The following is a 19967-nucleotide window of genomic DNA, read 5'->3' as shown; positions in this document are numbered from 1 at the left end:
TAATCAAGAATGAGGCAGGTATTGAATTTGCACCACACAGGAGAGAAAGTCCATCAGAAAAATAAATAGAATTAAATCCTATTCAATTTATTAGGTGCTGAACATTCAGAAAGGCATTCTATCGTTCCAATAAATCAATGGCGGACCACTCAAGCCATTGACATTTCTCCATATGAAGTTCTAGAAACAGAAGGTCAGTTCCCTCTTCCACAACGTTATAAATGAGTTCCATTGTCCGATTCAGACCCTTTCCCCTTCCACAACGTTAAGAATGAGTTGTGTTGTCCGATTCAGACCCTGTATGTGAAAAATAAAATATTGATGTCACGAGGAACAGAGGAGAAGTGGTAAAAACTTCATCTACAATATCAAACAATTCCTTTTTATTTTTATAGTAAAAAAGACATCATCAATCAAATGATGCTAGGTCTCATGATTTGTACCTTATAGTCTTATTTGTTCATACCTTTTATCTTGATTTTATTTGTTTGTACCCTCGATAACAATGTAGATCTCATACTATGCTAACTTACATTTTCCCACTTACAAACTTCAAAAGGGATTTCAAGACTAATGCTTGTAAATGCACATTAGGGGCATCCTGCACAATGTGGAGGATAACTAATAGGTCACTTTTAGGTAAATGATAGTAACTGAACTCTTGGTTTTTGTAGTGTTAAGCTAGATTTATTAGAGTATTGATTTTTTTTTTTCCCCTTTAACAAAAAAAAGCTAAATAATCATAATGAATAACCCGAAAAAAGCTTTTCAAGCTAAGACTTCTAGCCTTATCAAAAGACTAACCCAAAAATGTAAGAGTATTACATGAAATATTTATATCATCAAATGATATATGAAGATCATCGAGTTTGATTAAAATGTACGAATGATTTTGAGAAAGATAGAAGTGTTTTCTAACGCCAAAAGATGTTTTATTATAAAAATAAGTATTGAACAAACTTTTATCAATCACTATTAAAAACTTAAAGAATTACTTAGAAGTAAATTTTAAAAAATCATTTATAAGATAGGTGTTTTTTTCTTCTTTTTTCTTATTGGAAAAATCACTTATTCATTATATAACACATTCTTCTATTTATTTCTAATCATTAAATGGTTTTTTAATGGAAAAAATACTAATAGAAGTAGTATGGACCAAAAATGTTTCTTCCTTTATCTGGATTAGTAATGTCACACCAACAAATATCATTGCTTATATTGTGCTTAGTAAAACGCTTTTTAAGTAAGATTATTATTCACATATAAACATATTCAAATATTTATATTGGGTTAATTTTATTCACCTCCCGTAAAGTTTTATCTAAATATACTTAGCTCTCATTAATTTCAAATTCTATCAACACCTCCCTTATCATTTCATTTATAATTTTCATTGGCCTTCCCTCCAAAATAAGAAAGATATTTGATAAAATTCAAACTTACGGAGGTTGGATATATTTAACTAAAACCTCAGGGAAGGTGAATTAATATGTACAAGTTTTTAAAAAATATTGGGGAAAATTTTTTGGTGTTGCTTAAAGAAAACCAGAAACCCAAAAACCAATCCCAAAAATGAAAATAGCAGAATGAAAAAGAGTTAGCACAAAAGTAACTAAAAGAAGCTGTTGAGGGGCTAAAGAATGAAGAGATAGGCCAAGAGAGACCTACTGTTGAAACTCTATGTTAATGGATGATGCAGAAGCATTAGCCACAGCCCCAAATGCAGTGGTGGAAAGCACCATGGTTGCACCATTCCTTGAAGGCCTAGACACCGATGTAACCGCTCTATCAACGATCTTAATCTGAATGGTCTGCCCTGCTATGCATGTCATGGGCACCACTGCGCTTATGCACCTCACCAGGTACTGCCTCCCACAAGCTGCCCCATTGTCCCATATCCCCTCTCCGGCCGACGCGAAGAAGTTGCTTGATGGGAACTCAGACACATCGTTTCCATAGCAGGCAGTTGCTGTATCCATCCCAGATTTAAAAAAAAAAAAAAAATGTGTCAGTTTGGAAGCTTTGAATTACAGTTATGGGTCTTTCTGATTTTCATGCTACTCAACGCAGATATGGGGGAGCATATTGGCCTGCTGTGCCAACATCTCCTGAACAGATATGAACAAGCCCTGCTAATATGAAGAGCAAGGCAATAATTGGAGGTTAGTTCATGTGGAGAGGTAGACATCCTGCAGGAAATAAAAGAATTTGAAAGACGGGTTTGATGATCTTCTATATATATATAATATATATATATGATGTATGAAGAAGATATACCTGCATATGAGATGTATGAAGAAGATATACTTGTATAATTCAAAGTCAACCGCTCTTTGTTAATTAGGTAAACCGCTGATGAGAATTCCAAAGGTAAGCCAGCTGACAGTTTTATTCATCATAAAATCAGCTCAAGACAAAACAAAAACAAAAAGAAGTACGTAGATCGAATGGGCAACTGATATTTGTGGATGGGAAGGGGTTAAAATTTTGAAGCCTAATAATCTAAAGAGATTCATTGACCAGTCAGTGTGGCCGGGCGGTGCCGACTTTCCGGTCGATGCCACCCATGTGCATGCCATTACTTGGTATCTGTTTGGAATGGGTCATGCCGTCCCGTGTGAGACACCTCCTTTGCTTAGTTGGGAGTGAAGATCATGTTTTATATATGAACCTTACTTGCATACTAGTTCTTCATTATTTCAATGAAAAGAATAATTTTCCATTTTTTTATTATAAGTAAAGGTTTTGTGCCCCTCAATTTCATCCTTGGTGGGTGGATTCACTTGATGTTACATGCATGATTTTGTACACGTGTTTCGTGCCTTAGCCAATTCCAACGTCTTGCGTTACAATTTTATCTTTGAATTTAGGAAAGCGTCATCTTTTATTTCTTAACACTTAAAAAAGTGTCATCATTTCCCTTTTTCTTATAGTGTACATATAATGTCTTTCTGAATTTTGATTTAGATACTTAACAGAATAACAACTTTGTATATTTGAGCTGAAGAGATATCTTTCTATTCATTATGAATGGTATATATATAATATACAACGGATAACAATAAACTAATAACCAAACTAATCAGCTTAACAACCAGCTAATAACAGAATCTGGTACAACTAGTTTTGCTGTTCAACATCCCCCCCAAGCTGAACGGCGAATAGGAAATCGAAAGCTTGGAACACAGAAACTGAAACTAAGAAAAGACAAAGACTTAGTAAACAAGTCTTCTAGTTGTTCTTGAGAGGGTATATAGCAAACTTCAAGAGCACGTGGAGAATCTTTCTCAGATGAAATGGACATCCACCTCAATATGTTTAGTCCGTGAATGATAAATAGGATTGTGGGCAAGAGCATGCGCACCCAGGTTATCATACCAAGCTATGGGACGATGCTGTAATGGAAGTTGAAGTTCATCCAGTAAAGATTTTATCCAAATTAATTCCATAGTAACACAAGTCAGCGCCCAATACTCGGATTCAGTATTGGACCTTGCAACACCTATTGTTTGCGAGAACTCCAAATTACTATTTTGCCATCAAGAAAAACACAATAACCGGTCGTAGATCTTTTGTCATCAACATTACACGCCCAATCCGCATCCGAGAAGCCTTCAAGTGTAAATCAAGTAGTAGGTCGGAAAGATAAACCAAGAGTGCGGGTACCACTAACATAGCACAAGAGACGTTTACAAGCACTCCAATGATGTTGTGTAGGAGCCTTAATAAATTGGCTCAACTTATTAACCGAAAAGATATGTCAAGCCGAGTTAAAGTTAAGTATTGGAGAGCACCAATGGTGCTGCAATATAAGGTGACATCAAGAAAAAGAGCATTGTCTTCAAGAGCAAGTTTCTAACCAAGAGCCATTGGTGTAGAGGATGGTTTAGCATGGACCATGTTGTCTTGACAAGTAAATCATAAATATATTTGGCCTGATTGAGATAGAGACCGAAGTTATCTCTAAATGCTTCAAATCCAAGAAAGTAACCAATAGAACCAAGAGTCTTCAAAGCAAACCGAGAAGTGAGAGCCTAAATCATAGAATGAATGAGTGCAGAACTGTCGCCAGTTATTAGGATATCATCAACATATACTAATACCAAAACCAAATGACCATTCTTCCAAGAGTGAAATAAGGAATAATCAGAAATGGAAGGTTAAAATCCTCATGAGACTCGAGCATTGCGAAGTTGAACAAACCAAGCTCGAAGAGCTTGTTTAAGCCCATAGAGTGACTTAATCAGCTTGCAGACATGAGTAGGATGAGTAGAACTAACAAACCCTTCAGGTTGACACATATAGACATCTTCATGAAGAATGTCATTTAGAAAGGCATTATTGATATTGATTTGTGTATTCCCAATTGTAAGCAACAATAAATTATTCGAATAGTAGAGACTTTGACAACTAAACTAAATGTGTCTGAGAAATCTACACCAGCATGTTGTTGAAACCCCTTAGCAACCAATCTGGCTTTGAATTTATCCAAAGAACAGCAAAAGTATTACAATTGTCATGTGATTTATTTGGAAGGAAATGTTACAAGCCACAAAAGAGTGAAAAGAAGCAGTTTTTATTATAAAAACATGAAGAACAAGATCCAGGTTGACTAGAATGAGCAAGGAACGCTTGTGTAGTACGAGTAGGAGACAACTCAAGGTGATAAAGTCCATGATCATGTACTCCCTTCAGTAAAGTGGCCCCCGTGATAAGATCCTTAACATAACAACAAGAAGGTGTAAATTCAACAGAAACAGAGTTGTCAGTGGTAAACTGGAAATACTAACAAGGTTTTTGGTAATATGAGGAACATGTAAAATGTTATTAAAGACGTAAAGATTTGTCAAAATGATTAGAAAGAAATTTGGAATTGCCAATATGACTAATATGAAGTTTAGAACCATTACCAATAACCAATTTCTCTTTGCCATTGTAATCATTCTTGCTAGCCAAATTAGAGTTGTCAACTGTAATATGATGCGTAGCTCCACTGTCTAGAAACCAAGAATTGTTGTTTGGATCACCAGAACTTGGTGCAGCCATGTAAGCTTGAGGATTGGTATATGTTGTAGATGAAGTATTAGCTGAATAAACATTGGCAGTAGCTTCTTGACCTTGATAACTAAGGTCAAACCGATGATAGCATTTAATGCTATGTGTTTAGGTTTCTACAGACCTGACAGATCGGTTTGTTCTTGGACCGATTCCGTCCTCCTCTTCCACTTCGTGAACCATGAGGTCATCCACGGTAATTGTCATTGCCTCTGTTATAACCAGCGTTTGAAGGAGTTCTCATTGGCAGCATAGTGAGCACTAGTGCCATTAACATCCACTCGTGTAGTAGATTCACAACTTTCAATTCTTTGTTCATGATTTTGCAACATGAACATAACACGTTGAAGTGTTATATGATCTTTAGAGGTTATATTCACCACAACAGACTCATATTCTGGACCAAGACCAATAAATGTAAAGAATAACCTCATAATCAGATATTGGTTGACCAGCAGCAATTAAACAATTTGCTAATGTACGTTTTTGTTAGCCCAAAGGGTTCTCCTAATCAGGTTTTGATGATAACAAACCATGGTTAAGTGACTAATTGGTTTGAATGGTAAAAAATCTCAGGTATAAATTTGGAAATTCATCAAATAATCAAATGGATACAAGATCGAGACTTTTAGAAGACTTTTGATCATATGAAACAAATGTAAGATGAATGCATGGGTGCACTTAGGGTTTTCATATCTTTTTATGCATCTTTAAAAACTTGATTTATTCTTTAAAATTTCGATTTCATTAAAACTCGAGTTTTATCAAATGTACCTTAGGCAAAACGTTTCAAAATTGACATATTAATTTACCTAAAGACCTTGCCTAAGTGTTAGAAAGAAAATAATTGAAAAAAATAGGTTTTCGGGGCCAAAAGGCTGAACCGGTTGAGGCATAGGCCAACTGGCTCAACCGGCCAGGGAACCGGTCGACCGGTTGCCTTTGTCCAGTCAAGGAGTGCCAAAAACACTCTCTCTCTTTCAGTATCCTTCCCTTCTCGGTTGAGGTTTCCTCCTTCCCGGTCGACCTCTGATCGAGGTTCGGTCGAGGCAGCGGTAACCTGCCAAAGCATTAAATGGTCCAACGGCTAATGAACCGGTCGACCCTAGCTCGACCGATTGAGGCTGCTTTTTTCTGTTTTTGGATCCCGAGCTTAGAAACCTATATTTTGAGAGCTCCACTTCATTTATGACATAGAGAACACTTGCAATCAATTGTCTACCCACTTGTTTTTGCCTTAAAAGCTCTCATTTCTTTCTTAGTGCATAAAATCCTCACTTGCATTTGAGCTTTGATTTGTATTTGAGCTATCTTTGAGCAAAGTTGAGGAATTCATTCTTGCAAAAGTTGAGTGTTAAAGCATTCAAAAGGTTTGAATCTTGAAGAGTTTGTGTAAGAGCCCATTAGAGCTGGAATCCAAGTGTAAAGAAGTTTAGAAGCTTGGTTGAAGCTTCAAGGTAGTAGAACTCTGACTCGGTTAGGAGCTTGAGGAGAATGGACGTAGGTAAGGAAGTGTCAAACTACTATAAAAATCGAGTTTGAATTCTCTAACTCTATCTCTTTATTTTTTATTATATTGTGCTTGAATTTGTTGTACTAATTTTTTTTTTTGAAAAACCTAATTCATCTCCCTCTTGGGTGTTTTTCTCATTTAAGCATAGCCTTATTTTTTCAGTTTTTTAAAGACATATTCATCAACAGGTGTAATACCTTTCTTAAGTTTTAATTATTGACGCAACTGAAGAATTCTTGCCTTAGATTGAATTCCAAATACCTCATGAAGTGTGCTCCAAATCTCTGCTGTGGAAGTGCATTGTATAACATGTCCAAGCATTGCTTAAAAAATGGATCCAATTAACCAGCTAACAAGAAATTGATCCATACGAGTCCAGTAGAGGAAATTGGGATTTTCAACAAACACTTGAGGATCCTTTGTATCAGCTACCATGGCAGGTGGACAGACACAATCATCGGTTAAAAATCCTTCAAGACCATACCCTCGGACTGCAAAAAGAATATGTGATTTCCAAAATGAATAATTGGTGTGGCTGAGTCGAATATGCAATGGAGGAAGCATTGTTGAGATCTGAAAATTAGCGCCGATATTGAACGGAGCAAAAGAAGAAGCATCCATGGAAGCAAGAACAGTTCTGCACTCTGATACCAACTTAACAGAATAACAACTTTGTATATTTGAGCTGAAGAGATATCTTTCTATTAATTATGAATGACATATATAATATACAAAGGATAACAATATAACTAACAACCAAACTAATCAGCTTAACAACCAACTAATAACATAAATTGGTACAACTAGTTTTGCTATTCTACATAGATAGACAATTAGTTTGAAATTCTCATTTTAATTTGTATATCTAATTTAGATTTTCTCATATCGAAAATGATCCAAATTGACATTCTTAATATCATGAGGGGATTTGTATTGAGTTTCTTTGTAGCTTATGTATTAACTAATGTCAAGTCATGTGTTTTATCGTTTGAAAACCCGCCTCGGTTCACATGTTTGAAGGTGATCCAATGTTTGTATGTAAACATATTAATGATAATAAGTGATGATCATTGACTTTCTTTTTAAATCTTGATTAGTATAACTTCTTAAATATTTTTAAATTTCGATGTAAGGTTAAACTGAAGTTAAAATTGGTGATTTTGATGTTATAAAAGTTTAATTAAACATATAATAACTTGAAGCATAAGCAAAAAAATAATAAAATAAAAATAAAAACAAAATAACCTTTATGTTAAGTATATTGTCTTTACTTTCCATTAAAATGTTTTTTGAAAGAAAAAAAAAAATTGTCTAAAAATATCCAAAAGCTCTTACTAAAAAGGAAATTCAAATATAACAAACCAAATTTTAGGCCCAAACATGAATTTCTATTTCGAAATCCATCGTCACACCCTCTAAGTTACTATGACCTTATAACTTTTGTTGTATGATATAACAAATTTTTAATTGAGTTCAATATTTCTCCTATTTTTACACTTATTTTAAATTATAATTATTTTCCATACTCGTATTAACGAAGAGTAGGAACTTTAAAGAATTAAATATTTTTAAACAAATTTTATAAAATTATCAACACTTATTTGCATAATTTTTATTTAAAATAAATATTTAAAGATATAAATATTTTAAAAAATAAAAGAAAAATGAGATTTAAAAATAAAAAAATAATTTTTTTTAGAAAAATGTAGTACTTATTTGGATTGTGATATAAGAAAAGCCAAAAATCTTAATAAAGAATCTTTGAAAAAAATTTAATAGTTATATAAATTAGAAGAAAAATAAAAAAAATAACAAATAAAACTTTAATTGTTTTATTTGCGATGAAAACAATTAAAAAAAAGACATATTTTCTATTTTCCTTTTTTCTTTTGTTCTACTGAATAAAAACTATTTTAAAAAATAGTCACCTGACAAGACTTCAATTTCCCAAAACAATCTATCATATGTTCAAACCCTGGCCATGGAAAAAGTAGGATCAAAACCTTCAAATCAGTAAGATATGTTAATTTCTTGAATTTGTAGTGGAAGTTGATCCAATTTTTATTCAACTAATTGGAAACTTAACATCCCACATATTAATACATATATTCAAGAGAAAGAGAAGCCAGCTCTCTCGATCAACCCCATGAGATGTATAAGGCCTTTAACATCCATTGCAACCTTCAAACCCTGCACATCAAGAACACCACAAAATAACATCAAAAACTCCTACAGAAATAATTAAATAAAATTAATAATTCAATGCAATTAATATTAAAAAGCCAAAGAGATTAATTAAGAAGGCACTTACTGGGCAAACTCTACGTTAACCCAAGCAGCAGAAGGATTAGCAATGGCCCCAAATGCAGTAGTAGAAAGGACGAGGGCGGCACCATCCCTAGAAGGTCTAGACACAGAGGTTTGGGCTCTATCAACAATCTTCACTACAATAGTCTGATCAGCTTTGCATGTCCCTGGAGTTGGAGCGCTTATGCACCTAACCCGGTATTGCCTCCCACAAGCTGCTCCATTGTCCCACGCTCCCTCCCCCGCTGCTGCAAATAAGTTGCTTGATGGGAACGGGGATGGATCGTTTCCTGAACAGGCTGTGGCTGCATTCATAAAACCCGCAAACACCTTTGTTTAATTTCGGTTATGGAGGTTAATTAGCATCGGGTTGCAACTTGGACAGATTGAATCAGATTGATGACTAATCCAAACTCAACTGTAATCTAATCTCATTTTTTGAGGGTGATCCGGTTAAACTTGGCTTAACCATAAATCCGACCTTGGGCTAGTTGCATAGGATTAATGGCTAACCCAAAGTCAACCGGGGTTGAATTAATGAACAATCAACTCAAACTCAACACAGTTTCTAAAAGTACTCAATTTAAATTGTATTAATTTTTTTTAGTTTAGATTGATCAAGTTATACTCAAATTAGTTATATTAAACTCAAAGTTGGTCACGTTCTATGGTTCGAGATACATCATTTTAAAAATAAAAAAAAATAAAAAGTATATATACTAAAATTTAAATAGTGAATAACACAAAATTTTAAGATTACAAAAAAAAAAAAGAACAAAAATTGTCTTCTAGAAAAATAAAAAATATATAAACTATAATTATAATAAGATATTTTTCATAAAATCTAAAACAAAATGAATATTATGTATTATAAATTTTTTAAAAATATTAAATTGGGTTAGGATTAGGTTTGTTCAAACTTGGTTGGGTTCAACCTAAATTGAATTCGAGTTGAAAAAACTTAACTTAAATCCAACTCGAATATTAAAAATGACTATCCAAACTCGCTTAAATTCAAGTTTTCCTAAATGTTAGAATCTAAAACAAATTGAATGAATATTAAACTGTATTAGGGTTAGGCATGTCCAAACTTGGTCAAATTCAACCCAATTTGAATTCGAGTTGAAAAAACTTAATTCAAACCTAATTCAATTATTAAAAATGACTATCAAAGTTTACTTAAATCCAAACCTGCCTATATGTCGGGTTGGTTTGAGTTAACCTGCCTAAGTTGCACCCAGGTCAATTAACAAGGTTAATAGCTTCTGATTGTGAAAGGGGTTTACGTAGATATGGGGGTCTGTATTGGGCTGCCACGCCAACATCAGCAAGTGTGAAATGGAAGAGCTCTGCACATAGGAGGAGCAGGAGGCATTGGAGGAATACTTGGGGCTTAGACATCTCCTGCATAGGAAGACAAATAATTTTGATCACAAATATATGATACCTCTTTAAATACCGCTATAAGAAATTATTCAAAAAAAAAAAAAAAAAACCAGAAAAGAGAAACATACCTTAGGGTATGATTGATAGCTGCTATAGCAATTAGGTGAAAAGAGATGATTTATATAGAATGGTAATCATTGATGATGCTGGATTCTCTACCAAATTAAGCTTAACAGAACGTTGCCCTACCATCCAAAGATAGGGAGGAAACAAATCTCTCTCAAATATGGCAAAATAGATCAAAAAGGGAAAAAGAAAATCATATTCTCTGTTAATCAAATTATGGTAAAAAATTCTAAATTTGGGAGCTTTGCTATAATGCCATTCATGGACTTGATGTCAATCCGTATTGATAATTTCCTTTTGTAGAGAAAGCTTAGTACAATGTAAAATTTGATTATTTATAGTTAATGTGTTTTTTTTTTTTTTTGAATTTTATAGGTTTAATTTGAAGAAACCTGAAATTACGGATTTAATTCTAGATTACTAAAATTCTTACTTGGTTTGAATAAAGCCAAATTGATAAACATTTAATGAAATTACCATAATTTGGATTGTATTATATAATATATATTTAGTCATAAAGTATTAGAAATTTTTGATTTTTTTAATTATTATTTTTATAAAAAAATATAAAATCAATTTAATTGGTCAACCTTATGATATATTTATTAAATTATTGGCAAAAGAAGTAAACAAATTAAACAAGAGGAATGAGAATTAAAATAAGGTTTTCGAGTTACTTTCTAAATATTCAAGTTGTTTCACTAATAAATTTTTTTGCCTCAAGTTGTGAATGCAATAAAAAATATTATTATATTTTTTAGTTACCTTTCTTTCCATACCAAAAAATAATAATAATAATTCAAAAGAGAGGAGACTTTTGATAAAAAAAATTTCACTAATTATCAATTAGAAAATTAAATGAAATGGGTCAGAATTATTAGGGCTTTTAAGTTAAAAGAAATGTTTGATTAAAACCAGGGGACCATAATTATATCTGAAAAAAATATTTTTATTTACTGAAAATTGTACATATAACCTCATTTTGACATATTTAATCTTTATTTATTTATTTATTTTATCTAACAAGTGTTTGATGAGATATAAGATTTTAAAATTGTTTTTTTTATCCAAAAATAGTTATATTTTATTTTTCCTAAACAGCTTGATAATTCTTCCAACGTCATGTTTTCAATCACCCTTTTAATCAGATGCAAAGTGTTTGATTCCTTGTTGAGTTTTCCTTAACGAAGGTTCAAAGTTGAAGGCTGTCAGAATGGAGTATAACCATTTGAAATCACTGTCAGAAACTTTGGGACCATGACAGCCTCAAGAACTTGACAAATTTTCAGACTGGAAGTCACTGGCCACGTGATCATCAATGACCAGGAAGCTCAGGGCCTTGAAAATCAGAGAAATGGAAGATATGTTTGTACCCATCTTGAAAAACTGCCCAAACATGGTAGAATTGAAGAAAATCCATGCCCACATAGTCAAGTTTTCACTCTCACAAAGTAGCTTTTTGATGACAAAAATGGTGGATGTGTGATAGCTTGGATGATGCCAACAGGGTGTTTTGAGGAAATGACTGAAAGAGATGCAGTTTCTTGGAATACCCTCATTTCAGGGCATGTTAGATTAGGGCAGATGAGAAGGGCAAGGGCTATCTTTGAGGAGATGCAGGACAAGACCATTTTTTCTTGGACAGCTATCGTTTCCGGGTATGCTCGCATTGGGTGCTATGCAGATGCATTGGAATTTTTCCGGAGAATGCAAATGGTGGGTATTGAGCTTGATGAGATTAGTCTTGTTTCTGTTTTACCAGCTTGTGCCCAGCTGGGAGCTCTTGAGTTAGGGAAATGGATACATATTTATGCAGATAAAGCCAATGCTTTGATCGAAATGTATGCAAAATGTGGAAGTATAGATGAAGGGCGTCGCTTGTTTGATCAGATGAATGAGAGGGATGTGATATCTTGGAGTACGATGATCGTAGGGCTAGCAAATCATGGAAGAGCTCGTGAAGCTATTGAATTGTTTCAAGAAATGCAGAAGGCAAAGATTGAACCCAACATCATCACCTTTGTCGGTCTTTTATCAGCTTGTGCCCATGCTGGCCTTTTGAATGAGGGATTGAGGTACTTTGAGTCCATGAAAAGGGATTACAATATGGAACCAGGGGTTGAGCATTATGGTTGTTTGGTCAATCTTCTTGGTCTTTCTGGACGCCTTGATCAGGCTCTTGAACTCATAAAGAAGATGCCAATGAAGCCGGATTCGGCTATTTGGGGTTCGTTATTGAGTTCCTGCAGAAGTCACGGCAATCTCAGGATTGCAGCCATTGCAATGGAGTATCTGCTAGAGCTTGAACTAGACGGGGAACTATGTCTTGCTTTCAAATCTTTATGCAGACTTGGGAAAGTGGGATGGTGTATCGAGGATGAGGAAACTCATGAGTAGTAAGTACATGAACAAGACACCAGGGTGTAGTTCAATTGAGGTGGACAGTATGGTTCAAGAATATGCATCAGGTGATGATTCAAAACCATTTTCCAAAGCTATATATAGGGTACTAAAGCTGCTGGTTATGCATCAGAGCAAAATGGATGATGATATCATCGAAATCATGGTTCATGACATAAGCTAATTTTGTTTTAAAATCAAGACAGTCTGGTGGGATGAAATGCTATCTATACACCAGTATGATTGTTTCTGGGCAATTTCATTAACTGTGGCTCATATACCCAGAGCCCACAATGGCTCTAAATAACAAGCATAACCTACTTCGAAAATGTAGGGGTTCTTGCATTACCATGTGTCAGGCTTTTAATTAATTGATCATCGCGTGTATCAAAATGGTAGAATAGAATGAAAGAATACAACACTAGCAGAAATTGCTAGTGTAGTTTTCCTAATTGGTCGTCATGGTATAAAGCTTTGGAAAAAATACCATATGAATTATGGTAAAAAAAAAAAAGAGAACCAAATTTAATCTATTTAAGAATACATTTTGAATTGAAATAAAATAGGTCTTAAAGGTATCAAATCGATGTTTTTGGGATATGCTAAAAATCATAAAACATATAGATTTCTTAATGTAAAAGATTGATTCTATTGTGGAAGTAATTTCCGCATAATTCTTCCAACATTTAGGTGGTGTTTATTTTTTTTTATTTAATTATAAATAGAACTTATATTTAATTTAATACTAAATAATACTTAATAGTATTAAGTATTAAGTTTTTTGTTTTTTAATATCTTATTTCTATTAAGTATTAAACTATTTGTTTTTTTATGTACTAAAAACCAATATCTTAATAATTTAATGTATTAAAAAAAATATAATTTAACATATTTTTTAAAAGTTCAAAATAATAAAATTGTTATAATAAATAATTTATCATTATCATCTTTACAAAAAAAATTAATATGTTTATTTTTTATATAATTAAAATAAAATATTTAAACTTACTAATCTGAAAAATAATGGATTGATAAAACCCAAATCAAATTAAAGAAAAAAATAACAATTCAAGTACATATTTTCAAATATCCAAAGACATCACATTATAAGCAAATATCTAAACATTGCATTTCTTACAATGGTAAAAAGCTAAAAATGACAAATTAATTAAATACTTTAAAGAGTTCATTTGCGATTTGGTCTCGGAACCATTGCATGAATTCTTGATCAGATGCTGCAAAAAAACTGCTTGTAGTTGGGTTTTGATTTTGATTTGCATTGTCACTCTTCAATTCCACTTCATTGTCATATTCAGAAAATAATCTATCCGCAACTGAGATTTGTCGAAGAAAATTGTGAATGGAGAAGCATGTCATAACAAATTTTGTTTGAGTAGTAAACGAATAAGGTGCCATTCTCTTAATAGTGGGAAACACGCCTTAACAACACCAAGCACATTCAATGACATTTCTTAATCTTGCATGACATTGGTTGAATATCTCCTCTTTTCCTCCAGCTTCACCATCACTACGAAAATCACTCAACTAATTGTGTATATTATGATATGGTGCCATAAAACCTTGAGTGTGTGTGTATGTAACCATTCACATGTAACCATTTTATGTAGAGAATGAATTCATCTAGCACAAGAAACATTAAAACTAACAACCCAGCAAAATATATAGGCCAAAAAGAGAGAAAGTACCTTTCTATCGGGCCGTATAGCCCAAAAAAAACCACTGAATCTGGTGGTTGGCATTTAGGTGCTTTACGGCTAGTCATTGGCCTGGATCTTCATCGGAAAAAGGCATGAACGACAATCATGAAAATTTCGGCATTTACTGCTCATCGGAAAAGCTTAACCTCTGGATATTCCTCAACTCTCATAAACTCAAAAGAACTCCACTTATGTAACACAACCACCAAAACGCAAGGACTCACATACATTGATTTACTAAAAACACAGCCCTGTAATCACAGAAACCAAAATTGAATTTCACCAAAAGTCGATGTATTTTAATTTGAAAGACTTCAAGCTAAAACTGGTACCTTTATCGAAATTCGAAAGTCGCTTTTGCTTAGAGTTTGCAGTGGACAAGAAAAACATAGAATGGAAAGCTCACTAGCAGAAAGAAACCTCCCTCAGACGTAGATCCACACTGATACCCTCAAGCCCTGCACGCACATCAAGCACCACACAAGAACATTAAAAATTCCAACAGAAATAATTTTTTTTTAAAATTAATTACCTGAAAGATAATTCAATGTAATTAATATTAAAAGGGATGACACTTACTCGGTAAATTCTATGTTAACCAAAGCAGCAGAAGGATTAGCAATAGCCCCAAATGCAATAGTAGAAAGAACAAGGATCACTCCATTCCTGGAGGCTCTATCAACTATCTTCACTTTTATGATCTGACCAGCTTTGCATGTCCCTGGAGTTTGTGCGCTCAAGCACCTGACAAAGTACTGCCTGCCGCACGCTGCCCCATTGTCCCATATCCCATCTCCGGCCGAAGCAAATAAGTTGCTTGATGGGAGCTTAGACACATCGTTGCCATAGCAGGCAGTTGCTGTATCAATTCCCAGATTAAAAAAAAGAAAAGAATGTGTCAGTTTGGAAGCTTTGAATTACAGTTATGGGTCTTTGGTGCTTACGCAGATATGGGGGAGAATATTGGCCTGCTGTGCCAGTATCTCCTGAGCAGACAGACTGTGGCTGCATTCATGAAACCCATAAACACCTTCGTTTAATTTCAGTTATGGAGGTTAATTAGCATTGGGTTGCAACTTGGACAGGTTGAATCAAATTAATGGCTAATCCAAACTCTACTGGAATAAATAAACCATCATTTAATCTAATCTCATTTTTTGAGGGTGATCGGGTTAAACTTGGCTTAACCATAAATCCAACCTTCCAAACCTGCCTATATGTCGGGTTGGTTTGAGTTAACCTGCCTAAGTTGCATCCTGGTCAATTAGCAAGGTTAATAGCTTTTGATTGTGAAAGGGATATTTACGTAGATATGGGGGTCTGTATTGGGCTGCCATGCCAACATCAGCAAGTGAGAAATGGAAGAGCTCTGCACATAGGAGGAGCAGGAGGCATTGGAGGAATACTTGGGCCTTAGACATCTCCTGCATAGGAAGACAAATAATTTTGATCACAAACATATGATTCCTCTTTAAATGCTGCTATAAGAAATGATTCAATAATAAAAAAAAAAAAAACTTTTCTAATTAAAAGTAAATAAGAAGACAAATGTTTTCATAGCAAAAAAAGGGGGGAAAATTATATACTTACATATTAGAGTCATAATCAAACATCAATGAGATATAAGAAGATTTGCAATTCAATCGCGTTCTTCTTCCATTTCTCTTGTATGATGTGAACCATCTTCCTCAACAAGTGAATCCATTCTACTATCTTCTTCATTAAGTGGAAGCAACCCTTGATCATCATCATCATAACGTTTAAATTCCATATTCATTCTAGCATTAATTCTTATAAAGTTGTGAAGAGCCACTGAAGCAATAACAGTCTTTACTTGTTTTTCAAGAGGAAAACTATGCATTTCTCGTATCATTCTCCATCTATTCTTCAAAACGGCCTATAGTTTTTCAGGATTCTCTGACAAGAGTATTTAATTTATCATATTTCATAACCAATATATAAATTAATCAAATAAATTTAATGAATAAATAAAACATACCTTCAATTTCTTTTCCCACCATTCATTGCTTGCATTGATGATTTGTCTCATAGGATCCCACCCAAGGTTGGTCTCTTTTCCAATCAAGGTATTCCAAAGTTGTCAATCCTTTTTAAGAGAACTCCATTTATTCTTAAGTTGCCTATATTGATAGTTTCTTCCAGTCCAATTGTTGAAGGCTTTTATCCCAATTTTCCATCCCAACTTGCTAAAGTGGCGATTTGTTCTATTTCCAGTCAAAGTCTCAATCACACAAACTTTGATAAAAGCATCCATTGTAATATCATCCCAATAAGCCTTGCCTTGCTTTTCACTTTCTTCACCACTTGGTTGTTGTAATGGTTGAACTATATTGCTAGACATCCTCTATATAAAAGAATATATATTTTAGCGAAATAATAATTATCAAACAAAGAATCACACAATTAAAATGAAGAATAAAGAAAGAATTAAGGAACAAAACATCAAGAAAATATGGTTATCTAGTGTAAACAATACTTGGTATGATTAAATTTTTTAAATGTAAACTCGATATTGAGCATCATATAGGCAGATTCTGTAAAACATAATAAACAAATAAGAAAAAGAAATCCTCAAGTGTAATATTCTTGGTTGAAAAGAAATCCTCATTGGTAGTCGTATCAGTCTTAATATCACTCATCCAGGCAGTTGAAGTTTCTAGCTAAACTAGTTTCAAAAGAAGTTCAAGAAGAACTAGATACTTTCCGATTTAGCTACTTTAGCTTAGTCTACCATAAATATCTAGTTGTGTAAGATTTCTGTCCCCTTTATGAAGAGATTTCAGTCTTAATGTTTGTATAAACATGTTTAAATTTAGAAGGTTTTTTCATTTTTATCCAGAAATGTCATAAAGAATGAAGTTAAAACCTACCAGTCCCTCTTGAATAATCCCTCAGGCAAATGCTTTGTACTTCATTCTCTAATAAAATAATTGTGTTACAAAGGTACAATCCCAGGAATATGCCATTATGTAACCAGCACCAACATTATGTTACCAGTAACATCGAGACTGTTGGAAGTACTAATCCTACCATTTTGAATTGTTCTGGATTGATTAAACTAAGATTTGACTCAACTGTAAGTCAAACCCCATCCCAATATCCTGATATGCCCCTAGACCCAAAATCCTTAGTTAAAAGAGAGATATGCCCCCTTTCTCTTCACTTCACTCTCTTCTTTTATATATAAATATTTGAATACAGGATATATTTTTTCTAGTTTAGGTGATAACTCTCTTCTTTTTCCATGTTGGTTTTATTATGATTTTGCTTATTTATCTTTTCCTACTCCCTTAGTCCCTAGAAGTCAAAACTATATGAACTTCCCCTTACACTCTAGCAACCTATGTTCCCATTTGCAGCCTTAATTTCCCCAACCAAGCATAAAAAAGGTTGACTGCATGATTGTTTAAATCTTTGCAAAAGAAAGAAAAAATAGGTACATATATGTATACAGGAATGAAGCATAAAAGAACATGTAATCAATTTTAAGAAAGATAATTTGCAGTACACATGAATTCTTCACTATCATGAATAAGTAATCATTGAATACTAAAGGTTAAACAATTTATATTTAACAAACAAGTCATTTCCTGCTAATTCAATACAAGCTCAGGAAAATAAACTTCACAAACTTTTGTAACATTTTCCAGCTGGACTGCAACTGATAACCAAAGTTCCAACAAGTCCTCAACCAATATAACACCCAAAAAAGAAAAAAAAAACAATGATAGATGCAGAAGAAACATAGACTCTTCAAGATTTGTAAAAGAATAAACTATATTACCCTCTTTGGGATGTAGAAAGAAGTAGAAAAAAACTTTCATTTGGAAACTGGTAGAGAAATATCTTGGATTTTGTAATAAGGAAATGAAACAACCATGAAATTATATCAGGACTGCTTTTCTGAGAGAAGGGCAAGTAGAGACCTCAATTTTTGTGCAGAACCCTGACATAAATTATATAGAAGCGACAATTCAATTTTGTTGCTATCTTACTTTTTCGGTACATGCTGGGCCAATGTTTGATTGATGCAGTAAAATCTCTTTGATGGCTTAGATAAAGAAGAATTCCCTAGCAAGAGATAGTCTTACAAAAGCTTTAAAATACGTCAGGTGGATGGTAAAACCAATTGACGATACACGCTCATAACTAGTTGGAAAATTTTGCATAGAAATAAGAAGAGAGGAAAAAAAAACCACTGGTGGTTAATGACATGAAAACATACAATTTTAACAAGAGGACGAGGATTTGCAAAACACTAGTCATTGCAAAACCCTAGCATCAGCCAAAAATGAGGATCATAAAGAATCATCACAATGAATATAAACACTATTAATAAACCATTTTAAAACTATGCAACCAGAAACATTTGAGACCAAATGGCACCAGAAAAACTTCAATCAATATGACATTCTACAAGAGACATTTTCAAAACCCAAACATTAGCCAAACAGGATAATTATAGAAGCTAACCATTTGATTAGTAACTCATTTTAACCCTAATCTGCACCAAAAATCATAATCCTGAACCAGAAACAGTTAAGGCCAAATGGCACCAGAAAAAGTTCAATCAAGACAACATTCCATGAGAAAATTCTGAAAACCATATGTATAAAGTAGTTTCTTCATTATCATAATTCAGTGGAACTGCATAAAGCTAAGGCAATAATTTGTCTTAGCTTTGTCAAACCATATGTATAAAAAAAGAAATGGATCAAGGCATTTTCTTTTGGATAAAGAAAGTACAAATCCAGAGTGCCCAACTCTATACCAAAACTAGAAACTCACTTCTTATACCAGAATATTTCAACATGAACTTCAACTTCCAAGAATCAAAAGGTGCAAAATACTGACTCTACTAGTCAATACAGTTTCCAAAATTCTTCACTTTCAAAGCTTAATTATCAGAAACTGTCTGCCATTAGACCAAACAAAGCATCACAGCCTGTCTACTCAAAGTAAAAAAGAGATCAAATTCCTCTGTTATCCTCAAACATATCCTTATCCTCTGTTATGGGAAATTCATTCACTGCTTACATAAAGGCAATCTTTTACTCTCCACTACTTTCCTAATTTCACCAAACATGGTTTTGGCTTTTGTTTGGGTTTCATGAAGTTTCATAGTTGTATAGTCATTTTCATCACACAATGGATCAACATTAGGATCCGAAAAAAGAAAAACAATGCTTCCCTGCTTGTTAAGAAGACATAGGAAAACGGAATCATATAAACAAAATCAAAATACCCTCTGAAACATGAACCATTAAAACCTTGACATATACCCTGAATCAGAAGCTATTAAGCAAAATTATGAGTTGCAAATGATCAAACAAATGACCAGCCAAGGATCCCTAATTTTTTCTGCAACCAAAACACCAAAAGAGAAAATGGAAGAAAATATTCCAAATATTCCTTATCTTCTCATCCTTTCCTCATCTTTC

At 33.5% G+C, this 19967-nt stretch overlaps 3 protein-coding genes and 1 pseudogene across 7 annotated transcripts; 1 reads left to right on the top strand and 3 right to left on the bottom strand.

Annotated features, from left to right (window-relative positions):
* On the bottom strand, nucleotides 1-5262 carry LOC117912725. Its single transcript, XM_034827417.1, has 5 exons — nucleotides 5180-5262; nucleotides 4911-5125; nucleotides 2278-2379; nucleotides 1669-1969; nucleotides 1-297 (listed from the first exon to the last, which is right to left on the bottom strand). The coding sequence occupies exons 1-5, from the start codon at nucleotides 5260-5262 to the stop codon at nucleotides 291-293; spliced, it is 708 nt and encodes a 235-aa protein (XP_034683308.1). The 3' UTR covers nucleotides 1-290.
* Nucleotides 5263-8608: 3346 nt separating this feature from the next.
* On the bottom strand, nucleotides 8609-10445 carry LOC117913452 (EG45-like domain containing protein). The gene is made up of 4 exons (XM_034828434.1): nucleotides 10390-10445; nucleotides 10162-10279; nucleotides 8880-9180; nucleotides 8609-8758 (listed from the first exon to the last, which is right to left on the bottom strand). Exons 2-4 carry the CDS (start codon nucleotides 10274-10276, stop codon nucleotides 8752-8754), a joined length of 423 nt encoding a protein of 140 aa, XP_034684325.1. The 5' UTR covers nucleotides 10277-10279; nucleotides 10390-10445; the 3' UTR covers nucleotides 8609-8751.
* A 1420-nt stretch (nucleotides 10446-11865) lies between these two features.
* Nucleotides 11866-12971, top strand: LOC117912724 (annotated as a pseudogene).
* Nucleotides 12972-13848: 877 nt separating this feature from the next.
* Nucleotides 13849-16934, bottom strand: LOC117913677 (EG45-like domain containing protein). 5 transcript variants are annotated; one of them, XM_034828724.1, is made up of 7 exons: nucleotides 16505-16934; nucleotides 16340-16422; nucleotides 16096-16242; nucleotides 15812-15929; nucleotides 15450-15510; nucleotides 15085-15364; nucleotides 13849-14963 (listed from the first exon to the last, which is right to left on the bottom strand). In XM_034828724.1, exons 3-7 carry the CDS (start codon nucleotides 16116-16118, stop codon nucleotides 14957-14959), a joined length of 489 nt encoding a protein of 162 aa, XP_034684615.1. In that variant the 5' UTR covers nucleotides 16119-16242; nucleotides 16340-16422; nucleotides 16505-16934; the 3' UTR covers nucleotides 13849-14956. The 5 variants fall into 5 exon arrangements, 3 of the variants coding, with proteins under 3 accessions (XP_034684615.1, XP_034684616.1, XP_034684617.1); XR_004651130.1 differs by having other exon boundaries at nucleotides 13865-14756; nucleotides 14838-14963; nucleotides 16096-16422; XR_004651131.1 differs by having other exon boundaries at nucleotides 13865-14693; nucleotides 14838-14963; nucleotides 16096-16422.
* Nucleotides 16935-19967: the final 3033 nt, after the last annotated feature.

This window comes from Vitis riparia, chromosome 4 (genome assembly GCF_004353265.1).
Source record: "Vitis riparia cultivar Riparia Gloire de Montpellier isolate 1030 chromosome 4, EGFV_Vit.rip_1.0, whole genome shotgun sequence".
NCBI lineage: Eukaryota > Viridiplantae > Streptophyta > Magnoliopsida > Vitales > Vitaceae > Vitis > Vitis riparia.
The sequence above is the reverse complement of the archived record's forward strand: the minus strand, read 5'-3'. Positions and strand labels throughout refer to the sequence as shown.

Coding starts and splice junctions, on each gene's coding strand:
- LOC117912725 (XM_034827417.1), bottom strand. CDS start 5,262: ATGACAATTACCGTGGATGACCTCATGGTTCACGAAGTGGAAGAGGAG. Junction 5,126..5,179: donor AGAACAAACCGATCTGTCAG/GTCTGTAGAAAC, acceptor GTTTGACCTTAG/TTATCAAGGTCAAGAAGCTA. Junction 1,970..2,277: donor TTCATACATCTCATATGCAG/GTATATCTTCTT, acceptor GGATGGATACAG/CAACTGCCTGCTATGGAAAC.
- LOC117913452 (XM_034828434.1), bottom strand. CDS start 10,276: ATGTCTAAGCCCCAAGTATTCCTCCAATGCCTCCTGCTCCTCCTATGT. Junction 9,181..10,161: donor ATACAGACCCCCATATCTAC/GTAAACCCCTTT, acceptor TTATGAATGCAG/CCACAGCCTGTTCAGGAAAC.
- LOC117913677 (XM_034828724.1), bottom strand. CDS start 16,118: ATGTTTGATTATGACTCTAATAT. Junction 15,930..16,095: donor TTTGATTATGACTCTAATAT/GTAAGTATATAA, acceptor CTTCCTATGCAG/GAGATGTCTAAGGCCCAAGT. Junction 15,365..15,449: donor ATATTCTCCCCCATATCTGC/GTAAGCACCAAA, acceptor GAATTGATACAG/CAACTGCCTGCTATGGCAAC.